This window comes from Tursiops truncatus, chromosome 12 (genome assembly GCF_011762595.2).
Source record: "Tursiops truncatus isolate mTurTru1 chromosome 12, mTurTru1.mat.Y, whole genome shotgun sequence".
Classification (NCBI taxonomy): domain Eukaryota; kingdom Metazoa; phylum Chordata; class Mammalia; order Artiodactyla; family Delphinidae; genus Tursiops; species Tursiops truncatus.
The window spans coordinates 46746116-46766396 of record NC_047045.1 but is presented as its reverse complement, the minus strand read 5'-3'; the positions used below and the strand labels follow the sequence as shown (position 1 = coordinate 46766396).

At 37.6% G+C, this 20281-nt stretch overlaps 1 protein-coding gene across 2 annotated transcripts in view; it reads left to right on the top strand.

Annotated features, from left to right (window-relative positions):
* ROS1 (ROS proto-oncogene 1, receptor tyrosine kinase) overlaps positions 1-20281 on the top strand; it is a 112042-nt gene that overhangs the window by 31978 nt on the left and 59783 nt on the right. For both annotated transcript variants that reach the window (XM_033867351.2, XM_033867350.2), the window contains exons 11-21: positions 147-331; positions 1074-1171; positions 3199-3695; positions 5087-5299; positions 6054-6164; positions 7307-7485; positions 9648-9839; positions 13246-13346; positions 18054-18271; positions 18599-18759; positions 19141-19285. In XM_033867351.2, coding sequence (XP_033723242.1) covers positions 147-331; positions 1074-1171; positions 3199-3695; positions 5087-5299; positions 6054-6164; positions 7307-7485; positions 9648-9839; positions 13246-13346; positions 18054-18271; positions 18599-18759; positions 19141-19285 — 2100 coding nt within the window. The remainder of the gene's footprint in view (positions 1-146; positions 332-1073; positions 1172-3198; positions 3696-5086; positions 5300-6053; positions 6165-7306; positions 7486-9647; positions 9840-13245; positions 13347-18053; positions 18272-18598; positions 18760-19140; positions 19286-20281) is intronic.

Genomic DNA, 20281 nt, shown 5'->3' with positions numbered 1-20281 from the left:
ATGTTTCCTTAGTGTGAAAAGAAAGATCCAGGTTGACTTCAGTTTTAATCCCTTTATTAAGGATTAAAGAAATAAATTCTCTTTCATGGAAGTGTTTTGTCTGGTTGTTACCTAATAACACACATGTATTTGCATGGCTCTTCCAGGAATATCAGTTAATGTCCACCAGCAAGTTGTTTATTTCTCTGAAGGAACTCTCATATGGGTGAAGGGAGCTGCCAACATGTCTGACGTGTCTGACCTGAGAATTTTTTACAGTGGTTCAGGATTAATTTCTTCCATCTCCATAGACTGGCTTTATCAGAGAATGTACTTCATCATGGCTCAACTGGTTAGTCTGAGAATTTAAAGTAAACAACTTGATATTGATACTCTAATGCATATCTTGGTATATTTACAAATAAACATAATTCTTTCATTCAATAATTAGTCACTGAGTGTTTACTATGTTTTAGACACTGGGTTAGCAACGAACCATAGATCTAGCCTATAGCAGGGTCTAGACTTTACCTAGTACTAGTCCTGACCTACCATTAAATCATCTTTATTGTGATTTTTCAGAGCTATGAGTTTATACTAATGATAATTCATCTTCCATAAGACAGTGGTGGTACCTGAATTATCACTAGATAAAACTGCCAATCATAAAATCAGCTGCAAGCATTGTAAATTGTATAATAACCATGGATAACTTTAGTAGGTCTCTGAAAATATTGTATTACCAAACCTTTGAGAAGACACAGTTTGCTGTGTTTCAAGTTTCCTTCTTTTAAAGGGACAGGCTGGTCACAATCACTACGGCTGGAAGCCCCTAAGCTTGGAAACAGCTTAAATATTAATAAAAATAGTTGAGTGCCTCTGTAAGCCAGGAAAATACGTACTCGTATTTCACGGATACCAAGAGGATATAAACTCATTAGGATATAGGATATGACACTGTCTTTTAAGAACTTTTTTATGTTTTCTAAAAGTGCTCTGTGACTAGTGAAATTCTAAATACAGAACAGTTGCTCAAGAAATACGTGTTGGTCAAATTGAATAGACACTAATTCTACTGATGTACTCTTCTCTAGGTATGTGTCTGTGATTTAGAAAACTGCTCAAACATTGAGGAAGTTACTCCTCCCTCAATTATTGCACCTCAAAAAGTTGTGGCTGATTCATACAATGGGTGAGTGTTAGCCTTGCAAATGTGCATTCTCTTCCTTTGGCAAGAATCTTGGGGAAACTTGCTTGCTAATAACATCCTAGTACCAGATGAGCCCATCTATGTATCTGATTTCACATTTAATTAAATCCAGGCAAAGTTTTTTTCATTCGTATAGAGCCAAGAGGAAATTTCATTCAAACTTGATCCACTACTTCTCTAGGTAAGTAGTTTTTCCTTTCTCCTTCACAGTAAAATATGGGCTTATGGGAAAGACTTCTTGTCTGGGACTCCGGGGCCTGGTTTCTCGTCTTGGGTATATCACTATTTTATGCATGACTCAGGGTCTTATTCCCCCTCGATGCTCCCCATGAGAAGCCCTTCCTGCCTCTCTTTCGTCTTTTCACTGCACCATTTTCTCTTGCTGAGCAATTCAGCACCTGTTCATTTTTCTGGTCTGGTTCTCACATCTATCAGGAGGCTGGTTTAGAAAGAACACTGCTACCATCCACTTTAGGAAACTGAAATTGATAGCTAATAACAAGTTAAAATTTGCCATTACAAATCACTATGCTTCCCCCTGCCACAAATGAAATGGACACATTTTAGCTCAGTTGTGATGCTAAATTGTAGGAGGACTTCAAGAAAGTAACTTCGGGTCTATGACCTTTGCTTTATCCTCCCATTCGGGGAAGACAATAATACTCAGTTGGGGTATTTTGAGGATGAAATGAGTTATTCACTGTGAATGTATTACATGATCTCCACATGCTCACATGTGAAGGATGAAAACATAGGAAGTTATTTTGGGGTTATTATTTCTTAAATATAATCAGATAATTACAGGTTAGTAACCAATAAGCAAGGCCAACGTTTGTAAGACTAAACATTTTTCTTTCTTGTAGGGATAAAGTTGTTTTCATTTTGAATGAAAAAAATATATAGCCCATAGCACTTTTTATCTTTCACGAATTGACTTTCTTACTCATTATTGATTTAAAATCAAGATTTTCTATTCATATTCTTTCATAATTTACCAGATACTTATTTTAATGTTTTAAGCTTGAGTGAATTACTGAATTACAGGATTTTTTTCTTTTTTTCTTTTAAAACCCTGTGATGTAGGACAAGTCCTTTGGACTCTTTGGATCTTATTTTCCTCATTTGTAAAAGTCTAAGATCCTATGAAATGAACTTTGTTGCTGGCAGTTACACGAAATGACTCATTCTGAGGATAATGAACTTCACTCACTAAATCAGTTGCTCAAAATACATCTCAAAGAGGTCTTTGGCGGCTCTTTCTTCCATTAGGATAAAACTGATTTGTGCTTAGATTTTGAAATATGACTAGAAATTATAATAATAATTATTCAATAATAGTTACCAGGCACTTAATATGTGCTTCTAAGTGCATTACTTCCAATAATTCATTTAATTCTTGTTCAGCCGTATGGGATAGTACTTTTATTATCCCAATTTTATAGATAGGAAAGCAAAGCACAAGTTGATTTATCGACCGCCCACGACCATCAGCTGTTTTGCGCTGGAATCAGTATTTGACTTCTTGCTCCAGGGCCTGTCTTCTAATCATCTCCCTGTACAATGATAGAGTTTCTGTAAAAATCAAAACTTTTAGCAACCCTCTTTATGTAGTATTCCTGAAGAATTTCAGGCAGATGAAATAGTTTATTCTTCTGATTAAAAACGGTTACCATTATGCTGTTATCTTGCACCACTGAATTATTCACTCACTGAGTTTGTACTTATTATAAAACTCTTCCCTCTCCCCCATCCCTGCTGCTTCTCTCTCTCACCTCCGTCCTCCTCCCCCCACACCCAGCTCTCCTCACCTTTCTTCTCTTTTTCTTAAATGACTAGAGCATATCTTTAATAAATACCTTTACTACTTTGCACCTTGGGAAACCCTGTACTTATCCACTCTGGAGATACCTGGTTCTAATTGCCCAACAGGATAAAACAATGTGCTGAGGCATTGTTGCTCCTTCACCCTTGCACTGAATCACACCAGGCTTCTTTTGCTCCTGTGTCAGGTATCTCTTTTATCTTCTGAGAGACGGCATTTATAGAGTCGATCTCCCTATGGCTTCTGGTCGGGGCTCGGAAGTTGTGCGTATTGTGCAGAGTGGCACATTAAAGGACTTTGCAATCAAGCCACAGTCCAAGCGAATCATTTACTTCAATGACACCGCCCAAGTCTTCATGTCAACCTTTCTGGATGGCTCCACGTCCCACCTTGTCCTACCTCATGTCCCCTTTACTGATGTGAAGAGCTTTGCTTGTGAAAACAACGACTTCCTGGTCACAGATGGCAAGGCTGTTTTCCAACAGGATTCTCTGTCTTTTAATGAGTTCATCGTGGGATGTGACCTGAGTCACATAGAAGAATTTGGGTTTGGCAACTTGGTCATCTTTGGCTTGTACACCCAGCCACACCCGCTGCCGGGCTGCCCACAGCAGCTCTCAGTGCTGTTCGGCTCACACCAGGCCCTGGTTCAGTGGAAGCCCCCTGTGCTCGCCATTGGAGCCAGTGAGTGCCCTGTCCCCAGCCTGGAGACTGGCCTTGCTGCAAGGAGAGGAAAGCTTGAATGGCTTGACCTGGCGACTCAACTTTGAGAGCCCATATGTGATTATTTAGTCATCAACTCAAAGCACTACTTAGTCCTCTCTCTCTCTCTTTCACACACACACACACACACACACACACACACACACACACACACGTGTTTATACGTTTGTTCTACATTTATCAGTTTTGCATTAAGAGAATCTCTATATTTCATCATATATGTCCCAACAGAATGGGTGGAGCATTTATTGAGTGTCTCCTTGCAGTCAGGCACTAACATTCCAGTCTGAGGGAATGCATTAGCCAGGGGGACGGAGATTTGGGTTGAGATTATGTATCCAGGGAGATCTTGCATGAATTTGAGCCTAAAACTCTCTGGACTTGAATTTTCATCTCTGGAGAGGCAGCATGTGTGGTGGGTATGCAGGTGGGCTCTGGAGCCAGCCTGCATGGATTCAAAGGCTGGTCTTGCCCTTTTTTAGCAGAATGACCTGGGCAAGTTACTTAACCACTACATGCATGTTTTCGCTACTGGAATAAAAACATCAATTATATACTTCTATGGGATTGTCATACAGACCAAATTAAGATGCACAGGTAGAACACTTAGAACAGTGTCTAGCACAGCTGCTGGCAACTTTTTTCTATAAAGGAAGGACTAGATAAGTAAATATTTTCAGCTTTGTGGGTCATATGGCTTCTGGCATAGCTACTCAACTCTGTCCTTGTGGTGTGTAAACAGCCATAGATAAAATGTAAACATGTAGCTGTGGCTGTGTTCCAGTACACTTTTATTTACAAAAACAGGCAGTGGGCCAGATTTGGCCTGTGGGCTGCCGTTTGTCAACCCCTGGTCCCCTAGAGTATCTAGCAAACATTGGCTATTTTTTTACTTTAAGACTAAGTTAATTATGCCTGTTTGCTGTATAGGTCAAAGATGGCTGAAAATGAATTAGCAAAAAAAAATTCTTTTGTATTGTTTGGGCTTCTAGAAGGGAGATGCTCTACCAACCCTGGAAATTATATTAGAGATTCATCATTAAGCATTTGTTTATTAGGAGCTTGTATAGAAAAGCCCTCCGACAGTTCTATGCAGCCAAGCATACAGCACTGACGGGGGAACAGTGGCCTCTGATTTGCTGGGCATGATGTCTCCTTTGATGGAACAAAATGAGTGGGTGGGATGACCACTGTCCTAGTCACGTCACCAAGTTAACCCTGGTGATTACGGGGTAACAGGCCCAATTATCCTTTCACTCAAGGTGAAGCTGTAGATAAATTTACTGACAGTCCTTTGTTTGCCCTTGCTGATGTCATCCTCATCAGTAACATTGTTTAACTCTTCCAATTAGGCCCTTCCGCCTGGCAGAACTGGACTTACGAGGTGAAAGTATCAACCCAAGACTTTCCTGAAACCACTCACGTGTTCTCTAATATAAGTGGGACCATCCTTAATGTACACGACCTTCAGAGTGCTACGAAATACAAGGTTTTTGTGAGAGCAAGTTCTCCCAAGGGGCCAGGCCCTTGGTCAGAGCCCTCAGTGGGAACTACCCTGGTACCAGGTGAGAAAATAGTCTTGATTTAGGGAGTGATTCTGACAAAAAGCCTTTCTCCCTATGTCCTTTAAAATTTCTCACCTTCAATGTGGTAAAAAAAATTAGAATGAGAGTGCGTTGACCCCTTGAGGATGTGTTTATTATCTGAGATTAGGAAAGCAAATAAAGCATTGTGTGACATTTATGTTTCTAACCTGCTCTTTTAAACTGTCCAAGATATTTTTTAACAAACAATATAATTCTCTTCTTCTTCATGGTTTTCTCCTTTCTCATGGTTTATTAAGCAGTAGCACTCCTTGAACTCTGAAGGTCTTGGCGAGAGAAGCTGAGGGGCTGTGAATTATGTTGAATTCTATCCTCTTGGTTGAAAAAAAATGGAAAGATAACTGACCCATTTACACTACTGTTGTTATCGCAATCGATTCTGGGTGCTCTGAATAGGACCATGGCCACCAATAGCTAAAGCAAAAAAAAAAAAAAAAAAAAAAATTCTGCCATGACCATGACATTGCTATAGAGGCAACATCACTACACATTTCTCTTCACATTCAATTACAACTATTTACACAAAAATCAGAAAGTATGTTTAATATGATAGATAATTCTTTTAAGCAGATACAATTACTCATATTATTCCAGAGTATTTTTCAAAATGCTCATTGACTTTATGAAGGAAATCTAACGTATAAATGTGTATCTAAAAAAAGTGTGTTTTCTGTGATATTTCTTTCAATTTTTTTTTTTTTTTTAAACCAAACAGCTGCAGAGCCACCATTTATCATGGCTGTGAAAGAAGATGGGCTTTGGAGTAAACCATTAAATAGCTTTGGCCCGGGAGAATTCCTATCCTCTGATATGGGAAATGTATCAGGTAAACACCGAGTCCCCTGTACACTTGGATGGCAGGTTTCTACTTGTAAGACTTCTTGAGATAGTCAACCAATCAAAAGGATTGCGTATTTTAGTATTAGGTCAATAATGAAAGGAAAAAATATTGACTGAACTATACTGCCAGTGACACTATCAAGAAAATGTCTGTTCTCAAGGAGGAGGGCCATTTATTACTCCGCAAAATGTAGTTATTTAATGATTTATGTCCATTCCAGGAAGGCTTTGATATACTTCTCATGTATTTTAATTTCTCAATGTTGTCTCACAGTAACAGCCTAACTTGTTCCATGAAGACAGCTATAGTTAAGTCATTTATTATGAGTTTGCTGTAAGACTGGAACACAGAACAGCAATGTGAAGTTCTAAATCAAGTATAAGAAAGAATTTCATGACAAAGAAGATTAAGTAGTGGTATCTTACTTCAATGGCATCTTCTATAATTTATTATTATTTATTTATTATTTAATGGCATCTTCTATAATTATCTAATTATTAGATCTCTTTGTTTGGCTATTAAAAGTACCACAGCATTTCTGACCAAAATGAGTTGGACTTAGGAGGCGGTGTGGTACTAACAGAAAGAACGATGCTTTGAAGTTGTCTTGAATCTGGTCTCCTCCTCTTTTCACCTGTGAGACCTCGGGCAGAATAGATAATTTCACGGAGTCTTCCGTTCTCCATGTCAAAAATGCGGATGGGGAGTTCCCTGGTGGCCTAACAGTTAGGGGTCTGGGTTTTCAATGCCATGGCCCGGCTTTAATCCCTGGTTGAGGAACTGAGATCTCGCAAGCCTCACAGCACAGCCAAAAAAGAAAAGGAAAAAAAAAATGGGGATGATTTCTACTTCATAGCTTTGTTTTTAAGAGTCGAGTGAAATAGGTAAAAGTGCCCAAGACAATGTTTGGCAAAGAGGAGACACTCAATGACTATTAGTTCCTCTCTCTAGTTCCAGGGGTTAAGATTTTGGGATAAAATTCTTGACAGATCCTTGAAGTTCTAGTGAGTATCTGTGTTAGTATATGCTTTAATGTTATGTTGAGGTGCATGTATGATTTGTTGACTCGCCATGTTTACGCTGGCATGTATGAAAAAATAACTGCTACCAATTCACTTTGTTTTGAGACATGGATTGGTATAACAACAGCCTCTACTACAGCGACATGAAAGGTGATGTCTATGTGTGGCTGCTGAGTGGGACGGACATCTCAGAGAATTATCACATACCCAACATTGCAGGAGCAGGGGCGTTAGCTTTCGAGTGGCTGGGTCACTTTCTCTACTGGGCTGGAAAGACGTACATGGTAAGTAGAAGCCTGGCATTCTGGATGCTCTCGAACAATGCCCACCCATTTCAGTGACTGGAATGTAATTTTCACAATTTTTTTCATACTTGTGTACCACCTCTGCTACTATTTACTTAGTATTTGTCTCTAAGCCTACTCACTTTTTAATTAAAACGTATTTAGGTATAAAGGAAATTTTATATCACTATGTGGTGTATTTGTCACATATTTTCAATAATATGTTAAAATAAATATATTAAAATGTTCACCAGTGGGTCAGTGTCCTAGGGAAGATGGCACACTCCAAAGGCATGATTAAAAGAAACTAAGTGATGAGACTATTTTCAAAGGTATCTACAGGGCTAAGGAAAATGAACAAAGGATGGTGAAGCATGCCCTGGGCTAGCAAGTGTGGGAGGCTATTACTGCCACCAGGCATAAAGGGCAACGGAAAGAAGGGCAAGAATGGTGAGGGCTGTAGCTTTAGGAGAGTTGCTGACATGAAAGCCAGCCACTGTCAAAATGTATGGTCTAGCAAGGAGTGATACGGGGGTACCTATGTACCCCTATCCCTCTTTTCTTCTGGCATCTGATCTTCTGCCAGTGCTTCCATTGGCTGAAACTCTCTGGAAGCCAGAGAACAACAGAGCTAGGTTGATGTAGTCCATTGATATCAGGCTCAGGGGGCACAGAGGAGGGTGGAGAGTGGATTGGGGGCAAGATGAAGACATCCCGTGCATTGCGCACACTGAAATATAAGACGGTTGCTGATGAGAACACTGGTCTAACAGATCAAGAAATATGGTACGGAAATCGTTTTCTAATCAGGAAGGCACGCGTCCATTCATTTATTTACTCATTATCTGTTACCAATATGTTTAGAGTCTTGAGAATAGGCATAGTAGAGAATATGAAGAAAATAGATGACATGCCTCTGCTCTGTTGAAAAAATATATCAGCTTTGTTGAGATATAATTCATGTACCATAAAATTCACCCTTTGATTGTATAAAATGCAGTGGTTTTTAGTATGTTCAGTGTTGTGCAACCATCACTACTTGCCCCTGCTCTTTTCATGACATAAAAATACATTCATGAGGCTTCCCTGGTGGTGCAGTGGTTAAGAATCCCCCTGCCAATGCAGGGGACACGGGTTCAAGACCTGGTCTGGGAGGATCCCACATGCCGCGGAGCAACTGAGCCCGTGTGCCACAACTACTGAAGCCCGTGCACCCTAGATCCCGTGCTCCGCAACAAAAGAAGCCACCTTGATGAGAGGCCCGCGCACTGCAACGAAGAGTGGCCCCCACTAGCCGCAGCTAGAGAAAGCCCACGGGCAGCAACGAAGACCCAACGCAGCCAAAAAAACAAACAAACAAAAAACATTCATGAATTAATAGAAGAAGCATACAAAACAATGTATTTAGAAGCAAAGCAATATGGTATAGTCTGAATTCATAAGTGCCAATGACCTGTAGGCAGAATGGAGTTGACTGGGGTTAATCAGAGAATGCTCCCCAAAATGGGTTAGTTTGAAAATAGTTTTGAAGGAGGAAGTGGAAGAGTGGGATAAAAATTGGTTTCAAGTATTTGCTCTGTCTCTTATAAAACAGTTCCACTCCTTGAAAAATTACTTAACTTCTTTGAACCCAGTTTACTTGTGAAAAAGTAGGAAATAGAAATCATTTACAGGCTTAATGTGAGGGTTAAAAGAGCTAATATTTTAAAGATTGAAATAAAGAAGTACAGTGCCTGGCACACAATAGGTACTCAATAATGATAGTAATTAATATTATGGAGATATACTGACAGGAGCAAGGAGAGAGACATCACCATTTATCAGGAGTATACTTCTTCTTTGGGAGCCTAATCAAATACATTTTTATGTGTTGATTGGATGTATGATTAGGAAGGGCAAGTATTTTAACTCAAAATAAATGTATCTCCTTTCTCTTTAGAGGTATGAAAAGGAGTAAGCTTCCTTATAACCTCTAACTTTCTTATAACTTCTAACTGTTATGTTTCCAAGGCTAGGCACACTACCCAGCACAGAGTGCCAATAACTACTGTGGTTGAACAAATGAATGTATGAATGCAGTAATTTACTAACAATTGCAATAAACTATTCAGAAATCATGATGCCATTTGAAAATCACTAACTGACATGACTATGTTTTGTAGATACAAAGGCAGTCTCTGTCGACAGGACACACAGACATTGTGACTCACGTGAAGTCGTTGGTGAATGACATGGTGGTGGACTCAGTTGCCGGATATCTCTATTGGACCACACTGTATTCAGTTGAAAGTACCAGGCTAAATGGAGAAAGTTCCCTTATACTGCAGGCACAGCCTTGGTTTTCTGGGAAAAAGGTGAAAATGAAAACTAAGATCTGATCATTTAATAGTACTAAATAATGCTGTTTTATAGTTATGATAATACTGTTTCTGCTTATTGTGAGTTGTTCAGGTAGAATCTGAAAAGAAATACTGTTATGGTAAGATCTTGGTATAACCAAACTTTCTCTAAGTCTTATTGATTATCATAAGTGATTAAATAAATTAGAATATAATGTGGAGATTTTTATAGTTTGCTTTATCTTGAATGGACTCACACTTCACGAGCATTTTAATTTCCGTCTGTTTTCATAGTCTTTAGGAATTCTTTGGATATTTTAGAGCTTCTTCTTGGGCGATGATTAGGTGTTTTATTATTTTCAATCAATTTCTGGTACTGACTGCTCTAAAAACTGTGTAAATCCTAGGACAGTTGACTTCTCTGTGTCTGTCTCATTATCTGAAAAATGGGAATATTAACAATTGTCCTCTTAGGGTTGTTGTGAAGATTAAATGAGATAATTCATGGGAAGTAGTGAGAATAGTTCCAGGCACATGGTAACCACTCAATAGAGGTTAAGCTTGTATTTTGTAACTCAATCGAAAAAATACCCTGATATAGAAATGGTTCTAAAACAAATGATATTTTTACTTCCTCAACTTCTAGAAGCAATACCTATTTTTCTTGATCCTGTTTAGCTACCCTCTAGCAACCCATCTAAATTTCTGAATTTTGTTTTCTCTGATCATCGTAATAATATATGTCTACTGTAGAAAATTTAGGAATTACAGAAAAGCATGAAGAAGAAATATATCATTTATACTATTTCTATCTAGGATATTTCTTAAAATTTTCTTATTTTTTTTAAAGCCTTTTTTGTTGTCAGTAGAGATAATACAGATGTATCAGATCATTTATAAACAAACAAACAAATTGTTGAGTCACTGATCCTCAATTCCATAGGATGTATCAGTTATAATTCCTAAGATTGGCACCTACAGATTATAACACAGATATTTAAAAGAAATAGAAATTTACACACCATATCCAGAGATTAATTATTCCTGTCAAATACTGAAATAATCCCTTAATTCTATTTTAGAGCCACTTGAGTCTGAATACAAAGAAAGTACATTTTTTATGTCTCCATAAGAAATGTTAGGGGAAAACCTTTTTCTGTGTAAAAGCATATTAAAGGTAACAGTATATCAGGAGTAACTTCCTATTCATCCCCGAGACTTTGTCAGTAATCTCCCTGCTGTCCTGATCTTGTCGTTTGAGCTTTTTCCACTCAGGATAGCTCGGGAGTGGCCCTGGGGACTTTTCTGTAAATGAGTGAATCATTAGATTTCTCAGCATGTTTGGGGAAATACACTTTTCTTTAAAATCCACTCCAGATACTCTCACAGGCTGGCTAATGTTGTTCCTACTTGTGCAAATCTGTGTTCTGGTTCCGTGGCTAGTTTTATTCATCTGCCTCCATTAATGCTAGTAGGTGTTTTGAAGGTAATATGTTTTGCACTGAGCAAAGCGCTCCATCTCACTGTCATTCCTTTCTGTGTTACTCACAGATTTATCACGGAGTATAAGATACTTTGCAATCAACGGTGTAATAAAATAGTTAGCCAATCATTTATAGAAAGACTCATTTGTGCGATGAAAAGGGAGAATGAAATGAGAAATTCTTTTAAAGTGAAAAGATACTTTTTGCCACATCTGATGTGTCAGGCTCATAGTATATAGTACATTTTACCAGAGGATTAAACTTTAAGGTTTTTGTTTAGATCAAAGGGATTATTTCCTACGTATGGGAGTTACTAGACATAACAATGGTTACCAAAGATTTATGGAACAGCCTCTGACACTGCTTAAATATGGGCCCAAATGGCTGGTGTAAAGGAATGGGGTAATGATCCAATACCTGAATTTCACTTATAGCTTGAACAGTTTGTTGTATTCCAGCAAAGGGAGTTGTAGAAACTCTTTTTTAAGAGATAAAGTAGAGTTAATCTGTAATTTGGAAAACTCTAGTGCATCTCATTATAGATAACCGAACAATATTAACTTGGTTCCACTTTAACTGGAAAAATTATCAATAAATCTCTTTTAGCCTGAAGAAAGGACATAATTCAACTCCTGAAAGGCTAGGAATTGCTAGAATAGTTTTCTACCTTTTGGGAAAGGAGTAGGTTGAGTTTTATTGAAGATTGAAGGCTGTGATTTACATGACTACTGAAGGTTCTTGTAGCCATGGGTCTTGAGATTATTTCTTTGTAGCAAGCCTTGGGTAACTTGCCAGCAAGTACTTTTAGTTGTTGGATACTTTATTGTATTCTTTTTACATTTTTCACTGGCTCATCTTTTTGTTTATATGCTGTTGTATCTTGCTAAAGATACAGTCATCAACTTTAATCCTATCTGATACCTCTCAGCCTCTAGGTCTGCTATAGAAAGACTCTGCTATTCTGAGGTCAGACTCCTAGCAATCTCAACTCATCTGAAAAATACCTATAAAGCCAAAGAAAGCAAAAAAGATCCTTTGGATTGTAACTTCTATCTCATGCACCTTATTTCATAGGAGAAACAGTCTTCCCTCAAGCCTCACGTAGTCAACTGGATGTAAAATTAAGACATAGATTGTAAAAAGAAGACAAAGAAAGAGTAATAAGAAGTAGTTGTAAGATGTCAGCTGGAAATAGGACTTTATATATACATGACTCTATCCAATTATATCACATAAAAACCCTGTTTGTGTTATATTTTAGAAAAATATCAGGATTTTTTGGTTGTAATTAACAGGAGATATAATTTTAAATGGTTTGAACCACTGGTTCTCAAACTTGGGGACACATTGGAATTACCTGGGGAATATGAAGACATACTGGAGACTGGATACCATCTCCAGAGATCAAAATTTAACAGGATGCAGACTGGGAATTGAGATGTTTAAAGAATTCCACAGGTAATTCTAATGTGTAGCAATTGAGAACAACTGATTTAAACAACGATCAAATTCACTGGCTTATGTGGCTGAAGAGTCCAAAGTTATGGCTAGCTTTAGACAAGGCTTTACACAGTGGCTCAAAGTCCCTCATTCAGTAGGACCTGGAGTGTGGTTGAAAATTTGTATTTGTAACAAATTCCCAGATGATGCTGATGTTGCTGGTCCAAGAATCAAACTTTGAGAACCACTAGAGATAAGTATATAGAAGTGAATACTTCTTGCCATTTGGGGATTTTTAGGAAACCAGTGCTTATATCAAAATTACATAGTAATAGACATACTCATATAATATTTATATTCAGTGAAAGGCAATAATCACTGAGTTTATTATTCCAAAGAGGATGTTAAAGAGAAATCTGTAGCTTAAGTGTGACATAATCACAAAGGTATCCTTAAACATGTATTTGATTTGTTTTCTTTCCATATTTTCTATTTAGGTAATTGCTCTAACTTTAGACCTTAGTGATGGGCTCCTGTATTGGTTGGTTCAAGACAGTCAGTGTATTCACCTGTACACAGCTGTTCTTCGGGGTCAGAGGTAAGTAAGATTGAAGGCAATTGGTTGAGAATAAGAGAACAACTTGCTCCTCAGTTATAAATGATAGTGCATGAGAATTCATTTATTCTTCCAATAAACATTTACTAATTTTCCACTGTGTTGCAGGCATTGTGCTTGTAAGGAAAGGTAAGTTTTTAAATAACTAATTACCGTAGGATATGGTGAATACTGTGATAGGATGTAAAGAGAGTCCAGTAGAGGCACTGAGGAGAATGCCCCTCAAGAGCCCAGGAAATGGGTGGATGGGTTTTTCTGCTTCTTAATATAGTCTCCAACTATGATTATAGATTTGCCTATAACTCTTTAGTTGATGTATCTGCATGCTTTGTATTTAGTATTGTTATCTATATACTTGATTACATTGTATTTCCTTTTATTACTATAAAATATCCTCATTCATCTATGGTAATATTCTTCATCTTAAAGACCATTTTGTCTGATAGTATTAGGAAAGTCATAGCAGCTTTCTTATGCTTAGTGTTTGCATGGTACAGCTCTTTATATCTCTTTACTTTCAATTTTCGTCTTTACATTTAAAAGGTGTCTCTTGTAAATAGCATATAAAGTTTTGCTTTTTTATGCAGTCTGACAATTTCTGCCTTTTAAGTGGGGTGTTTGATTCATTTACATTTAATATAATTATTGATATGTTGGGATTTAAGTCTACCATCTTGGTGTTTGACTTCCATTTGTCTCATCAGCTGTTCATTCCTCTGTTCTACTTCTCTGCATCTTTGAGGGTAAATAAAATACTTTTTTAGTATTCCATTTTATCTCCTCTCACAACATTTTAATTATGTGTATTTATAATTTTCTTTAGGTTGCTTTAGAGAGTAAAATATGCATTTTTAACATTAAATATCTTCAACTTACCACAGTCATATTCAAAATATTCTTACTTCATAAATGATTTTAAAACTTTATGGTGATATGTTTCCAATTATTACCCTTCACTCTTTGGGTTCTTGTTGTCATATGTTTTACTTTCATCTACACTCTAAAATCCATGTTCACTACTATTTTTAGTTTAAACAGCCAATAGTTTTTAACTTCAAGGAAACAGTTACATATCTCAAATTAAAATACAGGACATAAAATCATTAAAGAACAGCAGTTAAAGGGAGAATTTAGAGGTCATATTATTACATAGATGAGGAAACTGAAACCACAGATGTGTATAAATTTGCCGACTGTCACATGGTAAATTAGAGAGATAGGAAAAGGTTAAAGTAAAACAAAAGGTCCTGCTCTAGGGCAGAGATTTCTAATATTGGGTTCTTGGACCCCCTAGGGAGTTCATGGAGGGCTTCAGGTGGTGTGTGAGTGCTTGGAAATTGAGCATCCATTCATTTCATCAAATTTTCAAAAGAGTCTAATCTTACAAAGACCAAGAATTTGTGCTCTATGAAGACAATGTCAAAATTACTTTTAGATTAAAAAATATATATTTTTTGGTTTATGGAAAAACTCTTAATCATAGAGACTATAAAAAAGGAGTATATGTTTATAAACCTATAATGCATACGAGCATAAACACAGCAAATCTGATTAATCATTTATTTCATATCAGCTATAACATACAGCTCTTGTTCATTTCCCAACTGTGAACCATAGAAAACTGGTTGTTCCCTTCCCTAGAAATGTAAGATACTGGCGATGTGATTGTCAAAAGAATCTGTCTGTGAGATATAGACAGTGTTCAAAGTGACAGTGTCCTGAAGGATTACGGCTCACTCTCTCTGTCTGTACATTCCAGAGGACAGGCTAGCTGGCGTTGAGAGCCCAGCTCCTCAGGTGTCCAGAAAAATCAGTACTACAGTACCAGATAGAGGAAGGAAGTTTCTCCTTTAAAAATGCATTTCCTTATCTCAAGGTTAATAATTTTCCTTGTCTGCATGCCCAGTGGAGTGCAGCAGATCTTGACAAGGTTACACAAAGGACAGGCAATTTTGCCCTCCACGTAAGACTTGCCTTTTTATCACACTGGGGGAAAAAAAAGCTGTACATAGAGACAGGGATTCCAAAGCCATCTTACAAGCAGAAAATTTTTCCTAATATATAATCAAGCTTCCTTCTTCTGCATTTTAAGTTCCTCACCTCTAGTCTAGATCAGCACTGCCCAATACAACTAATGTGAGCCACATATATAATTGCAAATTTCCTGTTGCCTCATTTTAAAAAGTAAAAGCATATAGGTAAATTATTAATGAGTTATTTGTATTCCTTTTTCATATTAATTCTTGGATAGCTTGGGTGTATTTTACATGTACTGCACATCTCATTTTGCACACTAAGTTTTCATAGGAAATACTTGATCTGCAGTTAGATTTTATAAAATTTACAATTGAAAAAGTTGATTTACGTACCCAAGTTTTTACAAAATATTTAAAGTTTTCCAGTAAATCATACATATGATTCATAATATATAAATCAAATATTAGCTTAAAATTTTAACCTAAATTAATTAAGATTAAATAACATAAAAACTCAGCTCCTCAATTGTAGTAGCCACATGTCAAGGGCTCAGTAGTCACCTGTGGCCTAGTGGTTACATTACTGGACAGTGTAGTTCTAGCATAGAGTAGAGATGAGATTAGCTGTCTGCTGTCGTTCAGCATATTCAGAACTTGACAACTGTAAGCTGCCTTTCAAACTGCTCTTCCCTTTCCTATGTACAGCCATTCCCTTTGGTTTATTAAAGAATGAATCTATTACCGACATATATATATATAATCTATAACAACATATCTGTCTTGGAGGTTGAAAAGGGCGCATCTGTCATAAAAGTTCAGGCATATTTAGTCATGTCAGGACTGAGTATATTGCTCCAAAGGAGCCTACATCCTGCTGTTCCCTCTGCCTAAAATGGTCCCCAAACCCAGTTCTCTTGGTTACTTTGTGTTCAGATTGCAAGGCTCAGCTTAAACATTGTTCTCTAAGAGTGGCTTTCTCTGACCAGACCCCATTAGGTCTCCTTGTTTAGGAGCCCACTCTACCTTTCCTTTTACAGTGCCATTCAATGGTGTAGTTATTTGCTCATTACCTGCCTATTCTGCTAGGCTGTATATTTTATGAGGGCAGGGATTGTATTTGTCTTATTTACCACTGTATTCCTAGTGGCCAACACAGAACTAGGCACCCAAAATTTGCTGAACGAACGAATAAATGAGTAAGCCCTCAGTAGAGTAACCTCAGCTGACCTCTATACACAGCTCATGCTTCATGGAAGGGTTTACCTTTTAATGATTTTTTTGTTGTTGAGCTTTGATTTAAATCCAGCTCTACCCGTCTGAGGACTGAAGGGTTTGAGGTACTCATCTCCTGTAAGTGAGGAAGTTGTGCTGAAATTGCGATGAACACCAGATGGCAAGAGTTTTCCGACCAGCCCAGGAGATATTTACAGGAGAGGAGTCTTCAGCTGGAAATGAGGGGCAATCCAAGCCAGTGACAACTAAGGATCTCCAGTCTCACCCTGCAGGGAAATCTCTGCCCTGGGGACTGTTTTGGGAATGCTGAACAAACGACCTGTGAGCAAGGCTAACATGAACACATTCACAGTATCTAGGCTGCAGCAGCTCTGTGTGTGGTCCAGAAGGGCCAGCCTTCTCAGGCCAAGTGCATCCTGCTTGGTGAGCTTCTTTCCATATGGAATTAGGTTTTATATACCTCACCAAGGTTACTGGAAAGTTCTAATGAGAAGTGGAAACGACAAAGTGTAAAATTAGACAAGTGGGTGAAAGGCCAAAAGGCAAACCAGGTGCTGGCTTCACATCTGAGTAGGTATGAATAAAGACTATTTTATGAGCAAAAGGACTATGGGAATAGTACTAGTGAATATACTTTTTCTTTATAAGTCTGACACCTCTCAGGTCCTTGGAGGTAGTTTCAGTTTTCTCAAGGAAGTATTATGAAACTCTCAAAACAAAACTTTTATTTATTTTGATTTTAAGTGCCATACTTTTCTAAAGAAGGGAATGTCAACACTTTAAAAAAATTTAGAGAAATCATTTAAAAAAAGTGAAATAACTGCTCCAAAAGGCTGAGAACATTGAGATAGCTATTGTGAGAACCAGACAACTGGTGTAATTTTAGAAACAACCAAGCAGATTTTTAAAATAAAATTCCTTGTCATTGAGAAAAAAACTTTAAAAGCAGTTTAAAACAATAGTCTGTTTCCTTGAATTCCCTGGTCTGAAACGGAGCATTTGGACTAAGCTGTGGAAGTTGATAAGTATCGTTGAAGCAACAGACAGTTGTGAATAGTATAAAGTGAAGGACTAAACAACCTAGAATAAAGAATGGTGAGTAAATAAGATGACTAACCAAGAATAGGAGGAAGGCATGATGCAATGAGGAGAAACAAATCAATGGGTTGTGCCTTTGATGTAGGGTAAAAAATTTTTTTTGATAAAAATCACAAGGATTTATTAAAATCTGTGTAACACTCTTGCTATTGCAATATCACATTCATAAGAAAAACCCTAGGAAATTTGCTTTCGGTATACTTCATATAAAATGTAAAAATCAACTTAATATGGAATTAAGAAGAATGACAATTATTGTTGCAAAGTATTTTCTCTTTGTTTTCAAACACACACACTCACAAACACACATTCTCTCCAGTACTTGAATGCACCAGCCCTTACCCCACTCCAGACAGAAATACTAATTGACGTCCTGTTTCAGCACTGCTGGGGACACCACCATCACAGAGTTCGCAGCCTGGAGTACTTCTGACATTTCCCAGAACACACTGATGTACTACAGTGGTCGGCTCTTCTGGATCAATGGCTTTAGGATTATTACAGCTCAGGAAATAGATCAGAGAACTAGTGTCTCTGTTTTGGAACCAGCCAAATTTAATCAGTTCACAATTATTCAGACATCCCTCAAGCCTCTGCCAGGTACGATATTTTATTCCTTCATAACCTCTCTTCTCCATACTTTCTGTTACATAAATGTTAAGGTTGGGGTTTTTTTTTCTTTAGAATTATGTTTTAAGAGGAAAAAAGGCTTTAGTAGTTTCTGTTAATTTGCTTGCAGTCATTTGACTCTTAACCCAAATTTACAGCCTGAAACAGTCAGAAAAAGATGATTTTCAGGATATGTTAAAGGAAAGAAAAATTTTGTTTTGGTTCTAATTATTAGTAATTTCTATTAATCTTCCATGTATCTGTGATAATTGATAATCCTAAATTCTTTCTTTCTCTATTGTTTCTTTCATCCCATAGGGAACTTTTCCTTTACCCCTAAGGTTATCCCAGATGCCATTCCAGAGTCTTCATTTATGATTGAAGGAAATGCTTCGAGTTTTCAAATCCTCTGGAATGCTTCCCCAGCAGTGGATTGGGGTGTAATTTTCTACAGTGTGGAATTTAGTGCTCATTCTAAGGTATGGCATTGGTTCTAGTAACTTCCATTTTTCAAACAGAGTGTACCATCTGTGTCAGCCCTGCCCACACTGATTTGCCACTTTCTTTACTTAGCCAAGCTCATCTCCCTCACTGTTCCTGTAGCATTTGATTATTAAGATTATTCCTGAGAACTCCTTTTTATAGCCAGTCTCTGACTGCTTTGTGGTTAGTGTTAACCATTGGTGTGTTAGATACACTGGTCCTCGTGGAACAACATGGAATTTACCAACATTAGTGTTTCCAAAATTGCAAGGTTTAACTTTACATGTGAACCAAAGTTTGAAGATTTTAGTTAATTAGGAATAAAAGATGTTATGATTCTCTCCCTAAGAAAATAATGTTTTGTGCTTATATTTTAGTTCCTGGCTAGTGAACAACATTCTTTACCTGTATTTACTGTGGAAGGGCTGGTGCCCTATGCCTTATTTAATCTTTCTGTCACTCCTTATACCTACTGGGGAAAGGGCCCCAAAACATCTCTATCACTCCGAGCACCTGAAACAGGTACAGGGGTTAAAATCTCTTTAAAAAAAAGACAGAATCTCACCTTCATGATCTAGAATGGATAGTTAATAATTTTTAAAAGTAACTTTCAGTTTTGCAGATGTGTTTAGATTCAATACTCTTTAATGACTTTTTGGAGATTAGAATAGCACCATTAAAATAAATCTGCATAATTTATTCCTAACGAGTATCTCAAAGATTTCTTAAAGACTGTTTCACTTGACTGTAATGATATACAGTATGTCTATAATGCAGAAACATGGTTCAGGTAATTTGTGAGATGCTTCATAAAGACAAAGGGGATTTAAGAACAGTAAAAATTTCCTGGAAGGCAGGTTTACCAGGAGGTGTTCTCACAGATGGTAACTCAGAATCTTCTGTAGGTGAATATCGATGTCTAAATTTTTTTTTTAATGTATTTAATTTATTTATTTTTGGCTGCGTCAGGTCTTCGTTGCTGCGCGCAGGCTTTCTCTAGCTGCTGCGAGCGGGGGCTACTCTTCATTGGGGTGAGGGGGCTTCTCACTGCGGAGGCTTCTCTTGTTGCAGAGCACGGGCTCTAGGCACGTGGGCTTCAGTAGTTGTGTCGCACGGGCTTAGTTACTCCGCAGCATGTGGGATCTTCCCGGACCAGGGCTCGAACCCACGTCCCCTGAATTGGCCACTGCGCCACCAGGGAAGTCCCTCTAAATTTTTAAAATTGTTTTTCTTTGGAATATATTTTTAAAAAGGAAATTAGCCACACCTTTACGTGTGTATATCACTTTAAAGTGTACAAAGCACATTTATATATATCACTCCTTTATTAAACATTTATTACATCCCTATCATGTGTCAGAAACATCACTGTATCATTTCAGTGACCCTTAACATCATTGTATCATCTCTGTGGTAGGTAGGACAGATGTTATTATCTTGGTTATGCTAAGAGAAAATGGAAGCCTAGGAGTTGCCCAATGTAAATTAGCTAGTGAGTGGCAGGGCTGGGGCTTAATC